General features: G+C 36.6%; 1 protein-coding gene across 4 annotated transcripts; it reads left to right on the forward strand.

Annotated features, from left to right (window-relative positions):
* Positions 1-9102: 9102 nt before the first annotated feature.
* On the forward strand, positions 9103-17378 carry LOC306858882 (uncharacterized protein). 4 transcript variants are annotated; one of them, XR_013783242.1, is made up of 4 exons: positions 9103-9165; positions 9510-9639; positions 15241-15358; positions 15673-17378. XR_013783242.1 is itself a non-coding variant. In XM_079399659.1 (3 exons), the coding sequence occupies exons 1-3, from the start codon at positions 9400-9402 to the stop codon at positions 17193-17195; spliced, it is 1665 nt and encodes a 554-aa protein (XP_079255785.1). In that variant the 5' UTR covers positions 9134-9399; the 3' UTR covers positions 17196-17376. The 4 variants fall into 4 exon arrangements, 2 of the variants coding, with proteins under 2 accessions (XP_079255785.1, XP_079255786.1); XR_013783243.1 differs by lacking the exon at positions 15241-15358 and having other exon boundaries at positions 9109-9165; XM_079399659.1 differs by lacking the exon at positions 15241-15358 and having other exon boundaries at positions 9134-9411; positions 15673-17376.
* The last annotated feature ends 245 nt before the right edge of the window (positions 17379-17623 follow it).

The following is a 17623-nucleotide window of genomic DNA, read 5'->3' on the forward strand; positions in this document are numbered from 1 at the left end:
CTGCTCTCTGTTTCTTGCCAGAGCGTGATTGCTTCAACAACTGGCATGACAAGAACAGCCTGTAACACCAACAAATGTAGAGTTATAAATAGTTGTATATAGTTGTGTTATGTAGTAATAATATAAATATGCATGTACTGTATATAGTTATTTATAATAATAGTGATCGTGAGATTGTAGTAATAGTAGTAGTCACGTCAAGTCAAAGCTTTTATTGTCGTAAGCACAGTGAGGAAAACAAGTTTCCCTGTACAATGTGGTTTCAGTAGTAGTTGTTTTATTGTATATGGTCATATTAAATTTTTTATGTCATATTTATGGTTTTAAAAAAATAATTTACAACCTATCTAGAATGTTTTATTGCTGTTTGAATAAAACAAAAATTGTAAATCAAATCAGTCGTCCATTACAAATCATACAAGGAGCATGACTAGTACCTAGTGGACATTGTTGGTATAGCGACTAAAAATAACACAGAAACCTCATTTTTTGTGATATCAATGTCAAATTTGGAACACAACTTCTTTAGACTGAAGGCTTTTCATTTGACATGAAATTAAATTCAACACATTAAAAAAATTTTTTTAATGAAATATAAATATTAAATTACTTTTTTTATTACAACAAACTTAAACACCTATAACTTTTTTATTTAAAATTTTATTCAACTTCTTTCACATGTACAAGAAACTTCCAAGTGTGTTTTTAAAAACGAGCCCAAAATTAGGTTCATATTCCAAACCGTTCCAGAATTACATTAATTTGAATCTGGACACCCCCTTTTCAGCTCTACCCCCAAAAGGGGGGTGACACTTAAGGGGTTAAGTTACAATTGATTATATTTCTCATAGTTATAATGTATTATAAGTCTCATATCTTGCCCCCTTTCTTATGCTACTTTACTTAAAGCCATCAATGACCACTTATATGCATAGTAATAATAGTATTTTTTTTTCTTCTCTCAAACAGCCATAAGTTCAGATATCAGATCAGATTGCTTTGAACTATTTTTATTTTAATATCAGTTTGATTATTTTAATGGTACCCTTTAGACAGCTGTTGTTAAGTAACTCTGCAACTACATGTCAACTAGCAGTCATTGGGGTATTAGTAGTATATCTGCTAAATATATGCTAACACATTGATTTTGATGGTTCCCCAACAGACAAACTGATTATAAGCAACTTTGCGAGTACCCTGACCTTAACCTAAGCCTACTATTACTCTAATGAGAGTTAGCTGACATGTAGTTGCAAAGCTGCTTATAGTCAATAGAAGGGGACATCAAAATAAAATGTAACCTAACATAGAAACACTGCATTTTTTTCCAGTTGAAATTAACTAGCTCACATCAAAATTAATATTAGATGTACTGTAGTAAGATACTATGCAGATCATAAATAATGTCAAGATATATAGTCCCATTCTCAGTGTGTTAACTAGCGTTTTGTCTTGTGGTTTTTAAAAGGAATACTTCGTTTAAAAATAGGAATAAAGTCTAATTTACTTGGCCTAATGTCGTCCCTTAAAATTTCTGGACACCATTTACTTGCATAACATAGATCTACAGAGCTGAGAAATTATTCTTGAAATGTTTGTACATGGTCAACAAGAGAATAATGTCATGCATATCTTGGATGGCATGGGGAGAATGTTTTAAATTTGGGTTAACGCTAATGCTCATTGTGCTTCTTGTGTACCCACCAGGTTATGTTGGGAAGGGCAAGCGAGGCGAGCTCCGTGGAATTTACTTGGAAGCAATGCATCCTGGATTTTGCAGTGTCCACTGCATGCAAGTCTGTTGTGCTGAATGAATAATTGTACATAATTTGATTAATCAGAAATAAAATAATTTATCCACCCTGAGATTTCAATTTAATACATTGATTTGTGTAATATGTTCTGAAGAACATTAGTCTGTCATTTGCTGTAATTTTATTTAAATTAAAAAAAAATTATGCAAAATAAAAAATGTGCAAATTGTAACTACATTTTCTTAACAGTACTCAACATTTTCTTTGTGTCACACATTTACCTCCTAAGTGCAATTGCATCTCACTTTAATGTTCCTTGGTAGGCTACTGTAGAAGAATTGTAGAAGTAAAATGTAATATCCAGAAATATGCTTAAATTACTAGAGTTAAAGGATTTAAAATGACACCATCACGAAGCATGGCAAAAGGTGTAAAGACATGATTTCAATGTTGACAGTGAATGGTATTGGATACACACAATAATGACAAAACTAAGAATTGCTGTTTAAACTACTATGAAAATATGTTATATTTATATCATTTTAAACTACGATGAAATCCATAAGCTCCTCCCACTTGCTGGTCTCCAGGCTGCAGCGATATCTGTGATGTCACTTGTCGACCATCTTTGAAATGCCGCTCGGGCATGCAAGTGCAGCTCCTATCTCTTTGAATGAATTCTCCAAAACTGTTTGCCAAGCTTAAGATTAAGTTTCATAAATGTTGTTTCTTTTGCTCAAATAGCGTTAAAAAAGCTTATGAATCTATCCATTTAAGTATCCTTAATTTTTTGGAAACTTTAAAATGTAAATATTTATTTTTAAATTAGAATTATTTTAAATAACTGCTACAACAAATTAATATTCATTATAAATATTCAATTAAAGTTCAAGTTTATTTGTATAGCGCTTTTTGCGATACAAATCATTGCAAAGCAGCTCTACAGGAAATTAAGTTTCCACAATATAGAACCTTAATATATTTAATTTATGGCAAAATTTGGTAAATCTGTATGTTGTCTGAGCATTGGCATCCTCTGAGGTCCTCTGAGGGGTTGGCATTATCTTTTCTCAGGTGTTCGGTCATCTCAGATCATTTAATGGTTGGATCCAGACTGAAGCTTCTGTAATTCCTAGTTACCATGGGATGTTAATTCCGTGACAGAAACAGAGAAACAAATAGAGACATAATTAGCGTAGCTGCTGTTCCATCTAAGCAAAATTATTTGTTCAACCCAAGCTAAAAATAATAATAATGTACTTTTGATCAGATATAACTGCAGTACAAGATTATAAGATGCATTATGTGAATGGTTGGCTAAAGAGATGTGTCTTTAATCTAGATTTAAACAGAGAGAGTCGATCTGAACCCCGAACGTTATCTATTCCAGGTCTACTCAAGTCTATTCCAGAGTTTGGGAGCCAAATGTGAAAAGCTCTACCTCCTTTAGTGGACTTTGCCATCCTGGGTACTACCAAAAGTCCAGAGTTTTGCGACCTGAGGGAGCAGATTGGTTTGTAGCGTGGTAGAAGACAAGTTAGGTACGCAGGAGCTAAACCATTTAGGGCCTTATAGGCAAGTAATAATATTTTGTAAATGATACGGAACTTAATAGGTAGCCAGTGCAGAGACTGTAAAATTGAGGTCCAGTCTAGATGTCATGAATGCATGAACTAGCTTTTCTGCATCAGAAACAGGTAGCATGTTTCGAAGCTTGGCAATGTTTCGAAGATGGAAGAATGCTGTTTTTGTAACATGGGAAATATGATTTTCAAAGGACAAGTTATTTCAAATGGACAAGTCTTATATAACACCCAGATTTGTGACTTTAGAGGACGTGACAGTGCATCCGTCTAGTTGCAAATTGTAATCCAAGAGATTTTGTGTACTCTTTTTTGGTCCAATAAGTAATATCTCTGTCTTATCTGAATTTAATAGGAGGAAATTATTGGTCACCCAATCTTTTACATTTTTTACACAATCTATTATCTTAGATAGTTTAGAAGTTTAATCTGGTCTTGTTGAGATATATAGTTGAGTATTATCAGCATAACAATGAAAACTAATCCCGTATTTTCTAATAATATTACCAAGGGGCAACATGTATATTGAAAATAGCAGAGGACCTAGGACAGATCCTTGTGGTACTCCATACTTTACTGGTGATAATTGAGATGACTCCCCATTTAAATGAACAAAGTGGTAGCGATCGGACAGGTAGGATCTAAACCATCTTAAAGCCTGCCCTTGAACACCAGTATAGTTTTGTTATCGATCTATGAGTATATCATGGTCTATAGTGTCGAACGCAGCACTAAGATCAAGTAATACTAGCAATAAGATGCAGCCTTGGTCTGAAGCAAGAAGTAAGTCGTTTGTAATTTTAACAAGTGCAGTTTCTGTGCTATGGTGAGGCCTGAAACCTGACAGAAATTCTTCATAGAGATAATGTTTTTGCAAGAAGGAGCACAATTGAGCAGACACAACTTTTTCTAAAATTTTAGACATAAACGGAAGATTTGAAATGGGTCTGTAATTTGCCAGTTAATTGGAATCTAGTTGTGGTTTCTTAATAAGAGGCTTAATAACCGCCAGCTTGAATGGTTTTGGGATGTGGCCTAAAGATAACGATGATTTAATAATATTGAGAAGCGATACGTGGGAAGTGGTCTTGACACGATGATCGTCGTCGCGGGCGATGTGCTGCGTACCGTCTCGATCAGGCTCCTGAAGTCCCTCTTCAGTGTCTCCGTCTGCCGCAGCTTGGTGTTGTTAACCCCCGCGTGCAGCACGACAGCACCGATGCTCTCGTCGCCCTTCAGGATCGCGGGTATCTGCGCAGAAACATCGAGAACATGAGCACCGGGGAAACAGTGAGTGTGCACTTCAGCTAACATAGCACGGACGTGCCAGACGATGGAGTCTCCGACAATCACAGCGTCGCGTTCCGTCTCGCGGAGGGGAGCGAAGCGGTTCCGGGTGGAGATCTCGAAGACCAGAGGCGGCGGAGGGGGAGAGGTCGTCGCCCGGGGCCTGGCTTGCGTCTTCCCCTGCTGGTGCACCCAGGGTCCGTGGCGTCCCGGCGCCGGAGTGAAGGACATCTGGGAAGATCGCGTCCTGGGTGCACAGGGTCTGTGCAGAGAAACACACAGAGTAGAGGTGGTGGGAGTGTTAGCAGCGTGCTGTATACTTATCCCGGACTTGTGAGCGTCAGCCCAGGATGTTTCCAGTGCGGCTCTCCGCTCTCTCAACTGGGCCTGCTTCTCCACCAGGTCGCGGATCTGCTTCTCCACGGCCTCCAGCTCCAGCTGCACCGAATGCAGCTTGAATGTGTCCTCACCTGCACTCAAAGGTAGACACGAATCTGCCATTTAAGCAAGTAACAGTGAAACAATGGTAATGTGTGTGAATAGAGTATTAGCAATCTAAGCGAGATTATCGGCAGCCATGCTGCCGATGTTAACGGGCTATAAGCTAATAGCAGACTCAAGAAATCAAAATAAAACTAGTGATAACAAGGCGCTCTGATTGGTTTTGTTTTAGAATGCTATAGGGGATATATTCACACGTTATAGAAACGAAAATGATAGTGTATAAAATTGTTTTTAAAATAGACGATAAAGAATCAACTTGATGGAGCTCAAACTCAAAACACGCAGTCACAAATCAGCGCATGCGTAGAAAGTTTTCTTAATTTCTGAGGGAAACATTTTAAATGGCAGATATAAACAATGCTTGTTTCTGTTATTTGGTACTGTGACTTGATTTGACTTGATCCTTAGCAGGACTTGACTTGCTTGAGGTGACTACTGACTCAACTCGACTTGCTTGGTTTTTATTCACAGTGACTTACCACTTGACTTGGGACTTGATGGTTGGGATTTGAGAGACATTTTAGTTGTTTTGTTTATTTTATGGACACTTTGTTATTTTGGAACAGGTTTTAGGTACTCTGCACCATGTTTTGCTTGAAAACACCATTTGTTCTAAAATCTCTGTAAAGCACAGCTTCTTGCGGCATAATAATTTAGTAAATTTTTAACACTAAATATTCGAAAAATAACTTTATAAAATTTTTCCCTTATTTGATTTTAACAGATGGATTTTGCTGACTTTGGAGTGGATTGGGATGGTCCTGTTCCTGCCGTGGATTGTGGGGGTGTTGAAGTTCCCGAGGCTCCTACACCACTTCAGGAGGCTGTCCCATCAATCCCCTAATGTCAAGTCAATGCTTTGGCCTGGATGTTTACTTGGAGGCACTAAGACTCAGTGAAGCTGTCATTGTTTAGAGGCCCAAAGAGGGTAGCTGTTGGTATAGCCATATTTAAAATGTTAATTTTTGGGGATTAGAATAATAAAAAAAAAATGAACATATTGTTAATTGTGTTATCTTATACAGCGGTTCCTGGCAGAATCACTTTTTTGTTGTTGTTGCATCAATAACACTTTTCTGAAGTTGTGAGATAAAGGGATTTGCTTTAGGATGATAAATCAGGCAAGTTCACACCCTGTGGGAGAACAGTGGGTGCTTTGAATGGAAGACCCTGGGAGAGGGCACAAGGATTGCCTAGATTACAAATCTTTTTGATTAAATGTATTTTTCTGGGAATAACCATTGTACCAGTTGCACTGAGACATTTCTAATGATACCAAACATAACAGTGAATATCATTTGCATATATGCATTGTATATAACATTGTATTTGCTGGCAAAGACGGAACTTCTGGTCTTCCCTGCCACTCCGACTCTACGGCATGACTTCACGATTCAGTTCGGCTCATCAATGATTACCCCATCAACTTCGGTCAGAAATCTTGGTGTAATCTTTGATGACCAGCTGACCTTCAAAGAGCACATTGCAAAGACTGCTCGTTCCTGCAGGTTTGCACTACACAACATCAGAAAGATCAGGCCCTTTCTGACAGAGCATGCTGCGCAACTTCTTGTCCAGGCCCTGGTTGTTTCTAGACTGGACTACTGCAATGCTCTTCTGGCTGGTCTGCCATCAAACGCAATCAAACCTCTACAAATGATTCAGAATGCAGCAGCACGACTGATCTTCAACGAGCCCAAAAGAGCGCATGTTACACCTCTCTTCATCTCCTTGCACTGGCTACCACTGGCAGCTCGCATCCAGTTCAAGTCACTGATGCTTGCGTACAGATCTACCACAGGCTCTGCACCCTCCTACTTCCACTCACTATTACGAACCTACATCCCCTCCAGAAGTTTGAGATCTGCTAGTGAGCGACGCCTTGTGGTACCATCACAGAGAGGCTCAAAATCACTCTCCAGAACATTCTCGTTCACCATTCCTGGCTGGTGGAATAATCTTCCCACTCCTATTCGGAACGCCGGATCTCTGGCAACCTTCAAGCAACAACTGAAAACTCATCTCTTTCGGCAGTACTTGACTTCATCCTAAACTTTAAAAAAAAAAAAAAAAAACTTTCCCTCTATCTTTCGCTCCACCTACTAGTTTGTACTTATTTGAACAATGACTGAGACTTGGTGTTACGAGCACTTCCTCTGTCTGACTGCCTCTTCAAGATGAATCGCTTTTTGTATTCCCCAATTGTAAGTCGCTTTGGATAAAAGCGTCTGCCAAATGATGTTGTGGCACGCCGGAGTTGTTCTCGTCTGGATCTCAGTTGGTGCAATTAGAAAGGCTCAAAACAGCAGAGTTTCAGGTGTCAAAGAAAGACTTTATTAACAAGTAACAAAGCCGAGAGAGAAGCCGCCACATCCACTGTCTCTCTGACTTCTCGAGTGTTTAGTACATCATATATACTCTTTTTACTGCCCAAATTTGGTAGTTCCTGTTTTTTTTATTGGTTATGTCTGTCTGATTTACCACAATTAATAACTAGCCCACCTGGTCCAATTTTAATGGTGGCGTTTGGCCAGATCCGCCATTTTTAAAAAGTAAAAAGTTCTTTATTCCATCACTCCTATTGGCAGTAATCCCAGAAGACATACATCACAGTTGTATCACTCCCATTGGTTGGCAGTGATCCCAGAAGACATACATCATAGTTGTTTACATGTATCTGTCATATTCGTCATATTCTGGAAATCACCCAAAGTTCCTCGGGTTATTCTAAGTTCACTGGTATAACACCTGCATTTTGACCAGTGTATGACCCTTAAAGACTTATAATCAGTATGGCCAGTAGATGGCACTCCAAGACCCATAATCAGTATTTAGACATCCAGTATAATAGTAATTAATATTAGGATATCACACTCTGCATAGAATAGTACATGGATTACATTTTTAAACATGTCTAACATTTTGAATAAGATAATGCTGATAATGCTATAGTGAGTAAACAAAATTATACAATAATGACTAAATGTAAATGTATTTCGGAAATGATCTTCCTGAGTGCACTGGGTAGACACGAGAAGGTGCGGGACAAGAAACAAATGAGGAAAGTGGTGAGAAAGAAGCATTCTTGCATCTTCACTCAATAGAATATGGAAACTGATGTATGTACATAGATTTACTGTTTATATATTCCATATGTGAAGAGATCAGAGTATTTGAGGTTATTTTAGGCTTACAGAGAATTTTGGAAATCAACGAATCTTTACAGATCTTATTATGATGATTAATGTTTCTCATGTTTGTTTGATGAACCATAAACAATTATTGCATATGTACCTGTGAAATAGTCAATAACACACTAACAGAAGAAAAGAACAGGTGGAAGAAACTTAATGTTACAGTTCCAATGAATTAGGGTAGTATAGAGACTTTTCTACTGACTCAAACTATCTTATATGGGGTAAAGGTACACCTTAATTAAAATGTGCTTTTCACTGATCAACATAGCCTAGTGACTGCAGGGAAAATACAAGTTAACCATGCATTCATGAATTTGCAAATATTTCTAATTTTATTGAAATGATTTTAATGAAAGGTAAACAAAAAATAATAATACGCTGTACAGGTTTCTGAATTTTTAAATATCATGTTTGGATAAAATATAGAAATATTGATAAATAGTCGTTTGTTTAAAATATAGAAACCACTTTAATTCTAATATTCGGGCCCGCCCACCTTCAGCAATGGCCCTGAACCGTGGTTGAATGGCAACATTGTGACAACGCAGTAACAACCTTAACACAACCTTTTAGCCATGTTGAGGCAGCGTTCTGTGTTTGTTGGGTTACCCTAGAATAGTGCTACATAATCATACAAGAAAATTATTTTCTAAACATAAGCTTATTGAATTTGCCCTCTGATGTATGATTTGTATTTCTGACTGACATATGCGTTTACCTTAATTTTATCACTTCTCACTTAAGTTTCTATGCGCTGTAGGACTTTTATTTTGGCCTGTCTATGTGACGACATAAAGCTGCGTCGCGCTCCTGCATCTGTTGTGATTCGGCTGTAGAAAGGTTTGTGAGTTTAAGCATTTAAAGAGTTTAAATTAAATGGGTCAGACATTTTTTTGTTTGTTTTTACAAGCGATGTAAGATTATTTCATATTTATTGGATGTTACATTGTAATATTTTGCGTGGGTAAAGCGAATCTACTAACAGAACAGAAAAAGTGCGTCTCATTTAGCTTGAAATCATTTTATTGCAAACAGTTGAAGACTACAAGAAAAGAACAAATCGTTTATTTCATTATGTCTATTGTGGTATGTCAAAACCTGTTCTGAACCTTTAGTTCCAACACACGTTTATATTAATTCAGATTATGTTCTTATCTTAAACATGACAATGTGTCCAAACACAGAAAAGACTACAGGTGAAGCAGCTGAGATCTACGTGGCATACAAAGATGACATTTATTAAAGAGGAGAGTGAAGACGTGAGGATTGAAGAGTCATTTAGAGTCAAACATGAAGATACTGAGGAACAAACAGGTCAGATTTCAACATTTTGATCCTTATTATGTTTTCTTTCACAGTAATTAATGATGTTTTTGAAGTATGTCATATGAGTGGATTCACTCGAGTGGGTTTATACTTGATATAGAGCAGGTTGCATTGTGGAAAATCGTGTTGAGATCACATAACCAAAAGCGTACCTGAGAAGAATTGGCTGTTATAACATGCCATGTAATAAATTAAAAAATGAAAGTAGTTTAAAATGGTTGTTTTGTGTGAAATTAAACCCAATATCAACTTCTGAACTGAACAGAACAGAATGCAAACCATTCATTTATATAATGCAATTTCAAGTTTTCCTTTGTCTTTGGAGAGTTATTAGCTGTTCGTGCATGTATAAGATCTGTAAAGTTGTAAAGAGATATTCTTTATAAAAGATAAGACTAATGCACGCCTTCCTGTCACTGTGTTGGAAGATTTGCTAAATAAATTGTATTCTCGCAGTAGTATTAAATTTAAGACCTCTTTGAAATATAATTTATAGAATATAGCATTTAAGGCTTTTAATGATCCGCAGAAACCCTGTAGTAAGCACTCTACCTGCTGCACTCTCGTTCTGTGGTGCTCCCTCTGTTCCTGCACTTTCGTAATCTTTCTAATGCTCATCCAGAGACTTGCTTGCTGTCAGAATGAGCCTTTATCCAAAAAAGAACATGTACAGATGTTTATAAAATGAATAAAAATAATTTTTCCATGTAAAGAAATTAAGTTTTGCATTGGGGAAAACATGTTTAAAAAGCATTAAACAACACACGTGTCTAAGCACCTGACAGGAAAGAATACGTTATGTTTTATCTTTATGATTTTGTTTGTGCTTAAGCTTTAATATGATGCATTTTCATGTGATGAGCAGCTTAGATTGTGCACTTTCTCAACAGCAGTTCACTCTGTGTCCTTTAAAATGCATTATTCTCTACTGTAAAGTGACATGATTGTTGGATGTTTTTCAATTCGCTGTGTGTGAACACCATTATTCAGTAATGAAATTGACCTTAATTTCTTTTGATTGTATTGATTAATGTAGTCTGAACATCAGTAATTCATTTTGCTGAGTTATGCAGCTTTTTTTTCCATGTTGTGAGGAAATAAAACTGAATATCATTGACATAACATTGAACTAGTGAAAGCATACACAAGGAGAAATGCAGAGGACCTAATACTGAGCCCTGTGTCACACCATACTTGTGTTTAATGACACAAGTAAATGACAAAAGTAAAGTAAAAAGTAATGAGTCTTCTCTTCGTCTATGTCAGTATGAATAAATTTACCAGTAGTATGCGTGCAATACAGATTTGCATGTGTTTGAAACAGGTAATTTTTTAACGTGTGAGGTTAAGTGATGGCACAAATGATGGCGCATTCATGGCGCTATAAAACGGTATTACAATTTAATATCACTATTATAGTGGCCAAAATTATCACTGTTATCAGTATTATCATAGTATTGGGCTGAAAATGTTCAAAAAGTACTCATAAGCCTTATTCGGACGGGATTAGTTTTCCAGGAAGTCTGTTTCACAGACAAACTTTGCAATTTTAATCCAGTTCGAATCTGTCAGGTCTGTTTTTCTCACACAACCTCTGTAATAATTCCAGAGCAAATTACCTACTGTTTTTTTGGAAAAATCAGTGATCCTCTGAGAAAACTACATTTACAGTTGTGACCCTGGACCAAAAACAAACAGTCGTAGCACGGGTATATTTGTAGCAATAGCCAACAATACATTGTATGGGTCAAAATTATTGATTTTTCTTTTATGCCAAAAATCATTAGGATATTAAGTAAAGATCATGTTCCATGAAGATATTTTTGTAATTTTCCTACCATAAATATATCAAACCTTTTTTGTTGTTCCAAAATATATTCCAGATATTCAAATAGTTGCATCTCAGCCAAATATTGTCATATCCTAACAAACCATACATCAATGGAAAGCTTATTGAGCTTTCAGATGATGTATAAATCTCAATTTTAAAAAAATTGACCCTTATGACTGAGTTTGTGGTCCAGGGATCCAAATCCAAATTTTATCCAAAGTCAAAACCAACAAAAGAGCAATAATATGCAAGTGCTCGGTTAGCCTAAAGCAGTAAGTACATAACATTTAACACATTTATACAGCTGCATCTCAAAAAATAGAATATCTAATATCTCTAGAATATAAAATTTTTTGTAACCTATTTCAAAAAGTGAGACTTTCATATATATTTTACATATTTCATATATATTTTCATACATATACATGTACATACAGTATCTCACAGAATTGAGTACACCCCTCACATTTTTGTAAATATTATATTACATCTTTTCATGTGACAACACTGAAGAAATGACGCTTTGCTACAATGTAAAGTAGTGAGTGTACAGCTTGTATAACGGTGTAAATTTGCTGTCCCCTCAAAATAACTCAATACACAACCATTAATGTCTAAACCACTGGCCACAAAAGTGAGTACACCCCTAAGTGAAAATGTCCAAATTGAGCCCAGTGTCAATATTTTGTGTGGCCACCATTATTTTCCAGCACTGCCTTAACCCTCTTGGGCATGGAGTTCACCAGAGCTTCACATGTTTCCACTGGAGTCCTCTCCCACGACATCACGGAGCTGGTGGATGTTAGAGACCTTGCGCTCCTCCACCTTCCGTTTGAGGATGCCCCACAGATGCTCAATAGGGTTTAGGTCTGGAGACATGCTTGCCCAGTCCATCACCTTTACCCTCAGCTTCTTTAGCAAGGCAGTGGTCGTCTTGTAGGTGTTTTGGGTCATTATCATGTTGGAATACTACCCTGCGTCCCAGTCTCTGCTTCAGTATTCAATATTGGATAAATGGTTATCAGAGAGTGAATCCGTGAGTGAGTGAAAGAATGTACATTCTGAATGGATTGTAGTGCGCAATGGGTGCACCCCTCATAATAACTGGAAAGCTGTCAGTAATCTTACTGTAGATCATCACGATCTTAGTTAATTAAAAATAATCAAAGAAGCTTTACACTTAATCTCTTATTTACATCGTCGACACTTTTTGTTTTAATGAGAGAATTCACAAACATGTAGAACTTAGCAGATCTTAACAGAACACCGCATTTGGGTGGGGTGAGTGGATTGCCTTCATGAAATCAACAGATATCTCTGTGATTGGCTATATTGCTCAACGGTGCTGCAAACACGCCGTGGATAGAATTGACCTATGGATGAAGAGTCCCGAACCACAAATTGACAGGATTTTTGTGATAGTGTTTTTGCCACGGGTCTAACAGTTAACAGGTAGCGCTCCAGTCTATCCATACAGCATGTCGACTTGTTACTTAAAAAAACAAAAATAGACACGTTGAGGTAGGCCTGCTATATATTTTTATGTCTGATGGGAAAACGACGTTCTTCAAAGCACATAGATGGATTCAGTGTGTTTTAGTTTTGTCGTCATAATTTAAAAAAAAAAATTTATAGTGTAGGCCTATTTATTATATTCTTTTTTATTTATATGACTTTTTTCCCCTCTGTTGTCAGAAGCGCTGCTGGTGCGTGATAATTTGAGGATGATAACTTGTATTTTTAATGTATCATCACAGATGCTTGTCATTCTATTTTTATTCAGTACTAATTTATTATTCTAATTTGATCAGTTAATGGTTAATGTTCAGATAATGAGTACCAGTTGTCGGTCAGGAAACTGAACCGATATGACCATCCCTAATCGTCAGTGATTTTTATTTTTATTTTTTTTGCATAGCTTATCAGTGAACTATGGAGTGTAGTAAATGCTGCTCCATCTGAAAGCACATGATGGAGATTTACTATAATTGCATTCGATTAATCGTGCAGCCCTAATGGAAGAGATGTGTTTTTAGCCGTTTCTTGAAGATGGGCTGCTCAGCTGCTCGAATTGAGTTGTGCAGGTCATTTCACCAGGAGGGAACAGTTAATGTAAAAGCGACAAAAAAAAAACAGCTTGCTAAAAACCGTTTTTGACAGGGTAAAAAAAAAAGTGTTTTTTTACACTACCATTGAGAAATTGTAATCGAAGTATGTTATAGATTTTTCATTAAGACCCTAAAGAATCATATCAACTTGTGGAAAATGGGCATCCGATGACCCCTTTAAAAGGCAGTATATATGAAATTAGTGTTAATTTTTGTTTTCGATTAAAAACAATCTTTTCACGCAAAATTAAAAATGCAGCACGTGTTAAATACAGAGCCATTTCACCTGGGTTTTCAGGAGCACACCAGATCTCGTTATTATACATTGTTAAAGTGGCCACAGCCATTGCATGCTTTGCTATTAGAATTTGAAAGATAACAGTATTGTTTGATAAGTGAGATCTCTTATGGTTTTCAAGGACTAAAATCATAGTGAATAGTGCAAAGGTATCAAATTAATTTATTTATAAAGCTTCACACATTTTAAAAGTTGGATATATTAAAGCTTATCTATATGTATCCATATTTAACTTAAGCTGCAGTCCGTAACTTTGTTTTGGTTAAAAATGATACAAAATCAATTTTTGAGCAAATAACCAGCCAGTGTTCAAAAATCTACTTACCTTAGACCGAGTGATGTGATATGAGCTAACCGATTGCTAAATTTAATCACCATTGTAGCACTGCACGATTTATTGTAATGCTTTTTTACTCAGTTGGTTAGAACAAAAGTGTCAGACTTGTTACTTACTTCCAAGATGTAAAATCTGTGATTCCGAAGTACAGTGAATTTCCACACCGGTGCGGTGACTGACAGCCACACAGAAGTTACTCCTCCAAACATTAGATTTATCCATGCTGGAGCCGTGCTGGTGCAAGACCCATGTTACGAAAATAAATCTGCAAATAACTGCAATTGCAGGTTTCAAACAGAGATGGCGACAAAGAGTCAAAATTTACAGACTGCAGCTTTAAATGCAAAGCTTAAAATTAATTGCCACGTCATATAATAATTATATAAATATATTTTATGAATTATTTCAATTATAATTTATATAATGTAAACACAACAAGTAGCTGCAAAAGTCTGGTAATTTTGTGGCTTCATTGCATCAGATATGCCACTTTGCTCACAGCTGATTGGTCCAGTTTGGGTTTGCGATCTCTAACCCAGAATAAAACCTACTCCGGACTAGGCTAGCTGTCTAGCATGATGACGAAACCCGCTCAAAACCAACCCATCTTCTTGAGCCCAAAAACTCAAGCATTTGCTCAAACTAAACGCAAACTTACCTGGGTAAAAACCGAAACCAGCTTCGTGCTACAGGCACGAATGAGTTTGTGTTGCTATAAACAACAGTTCTTTTTATTTTGTAGCTGGTGCATGAAATTTGAAGTTTGATGATGTTGTGAGGTTGAACTGTAAATTGATGTTGTTTGGATTATGATACTAGGCTATATAAACAAAACTGACAGTGTCAGGAAATAGGCGTTCTGTTTCTGCAGTCTGCCACTTTGGGCAAATAAATTAAATGTTTCTCTGAAAATATTTCTTGGATTTTGTGTTTATGCAACATTAATGTCCTTTAATGGACAGGCTGTCACATGCCTGCTTAATCTGCACTTTTTTTGGTTGTTTTGTTTTTACAGATGTAATTTCAGAGATGTAAAAGTTTCAACCTCTGTAGCACCAGTGCTATGTGCAAAACATTTACATCCCTGGTCTATGTTGTCAAAAGATCTATAGCACTAAAAGAGAGATGTAACTGTAAGTACAGTTTCTGTGTTACAAGGGGGCTTAAATTCTGACTGGTTTACAAATATATTTTCTCTGACTAAACAGTTAAGAGCATACTATTTTTTTTAGTTTGATAATTGACAAGTAGCCTTTTTGGACTGCAGGTTTTTCATAAAGTCCTGAAATTAACAATGATTAAAGGTTCTTAGATTTCAGTTAATTAATCTTTGAAATCTAACAAATCTTAGATGCATAGGATCTAACATACATGTTGATTTTGTTGGTTTTGATTTCTGTTTCTTTGAGCCTTTGGTTAACTTGTATTTGTCTTTTTTTCACTTTAGACTTGATGGCTTTGAAAGAGGAAAGACAAGAATTCAATGAAATGGAAGAGAAAGACCAGTGTGATAAACATCATGATTTCTTAAATGGAGAAAAATCTTTTAGTTGCGCACATACATCTTCACAAAAAAGAACTCAAATGAATCCAAATTATTTCACCTGCTTTCAGTGTGGAAAAAGTTTCACTCAAAAAGGAAACCTTAATGTCCACATGAAAATTCACACCAGCGAGAAGCTGTACACATGCCCTCAGTGTGGAAAAAGTTTTACCCTTAAAGGAAACCTTAATTCTCACATGAAAATTCACACCGGAGAGAACCCTTACACCTGCAAACAGTGTGGAAACAGCTTCTCACGAAAAGGAAGTCTTCATACTCACATGAGACTGCACACTGGAGAGAAACCTTACACATGCCCTCAGTGTGGAAACAGTTTTACACGTAAAGGAACCCTTAATACCCACATGAGAATTCACACTGGAGAGAAGCCTTACACCTGCAAACTGTGTGGGAACACCTTTTCACGAAAAGAAAGTCTTAAGACTCACATGAGAATTCACACCAGAGAAAAGCCTTACACATGTCCTCTGTGTGGAAAGAATTTTACACGTAAAGGAACCCTTAATGCCCACATGAGATGTCACACTGGACCTCACTTCTCACAAAAAGAAGGTCTTAAGACTCCCATCAAAATTCACACTGGAGAGAAGCCAAGGAGTTTTACTAACAGGAAACACCTTAAGAATCATGTAGTAACTCATGCCGGAAAGAAGCCTTTTATGTGCCATCACTGTGGAAAGAGTTTCACACTTAATGGAAACTTCAAGGTTCACATGAGAATTCACACTGGAGAGAAGCCTTACACATGTGATCAGTGTGGAAAGAGTTTCAGACATAAAGTAACGCTTAATTACCACATGAGGATTCACTCAAGAGAGAACAGTTTTCTGTGTCGTCAGTGTGGAAAGAGTTTCCCAGACAGTAAAGAGCTGAAGAATCATGTTCTAACTCACTGTAATAACACTGGAGCAAATACTTTCATGTGCCATCACTGTGGAAAGACTTGCATAAACGCAGCAAACCTTGAGATTCACATTCGAGTTCACACTGGAGAGAAGCCTTTTATCTGTCTCCAGTGTGGAAAGAGTTTCTCACGTAAAGGAAACCTTCAGACTCACCTACGACTTCACACTGGAGAGAAGCCTTTCACGTGTCTTCAATGTGAGAAGAGTTTCACATATCAAAGAGACCTGAAAGGTCATTTGCAAACTCACTCTAGAAAGAAATTGCAGAGTGACAAGAAGTTTAGAAAAAGAAGCGATTTTAAAAACCACCTGCACATTCACTCTAGAGGAAAGAGATTTCATTCTGTTCAGTGCAACAAAAAAATTCTGCCATCGCACTTACTGATGCATCTGAAAAGTCATGCATATACGAGACCCTATTTGTGTTCTATGTGTGGAAAGAGTTTTAAATGGCTCAGCAATTTAAAATGGCACCAGAAAATATGTATTGTGAGAAATTAATTTCAATTGTTTCAAACATCACTCATTCATTTGATTGAGATTAAAAGCAGCAAAATGTTAATTATTACAAGTATCAATGTAAAACATTAGATAAAGTTGTAGCTTGCTGTGAAATGCCACAATGTACTGTAAATGAACAATCATAAATGAAAGGACATGACATAATAAACATTGCATTATCTGATTCAACTTGTTTTAAACGTTTTCAATCTGAATCTTGAAATGTGGTTTAAATATCACTACTAATTAGTTCAAATTTGATCAAAACTATAGGTGTTTAGTGCGTAGTTGGTTATGTTCTAGTTTTTACACGCACACACATACACATATATAGAGGTGAACATGCAGGTCTATGCAGACACTAAATAATAAAGAAATGCATTGCAAGGATTATATCTATGCATTGCCTTCCTTCTGATCACATGTTT

This window comes from Barbus barbus (assembly GCF_936440315.1).
Source record: "Barbus barbus genome assembly, chromosome: 39".
Lineage (NCBI taxonomy): Eukaryota > Metazoa > Chordata > Actinopteri > Cypriniformes > Cyprinidae > Barbus > Barbus barbus.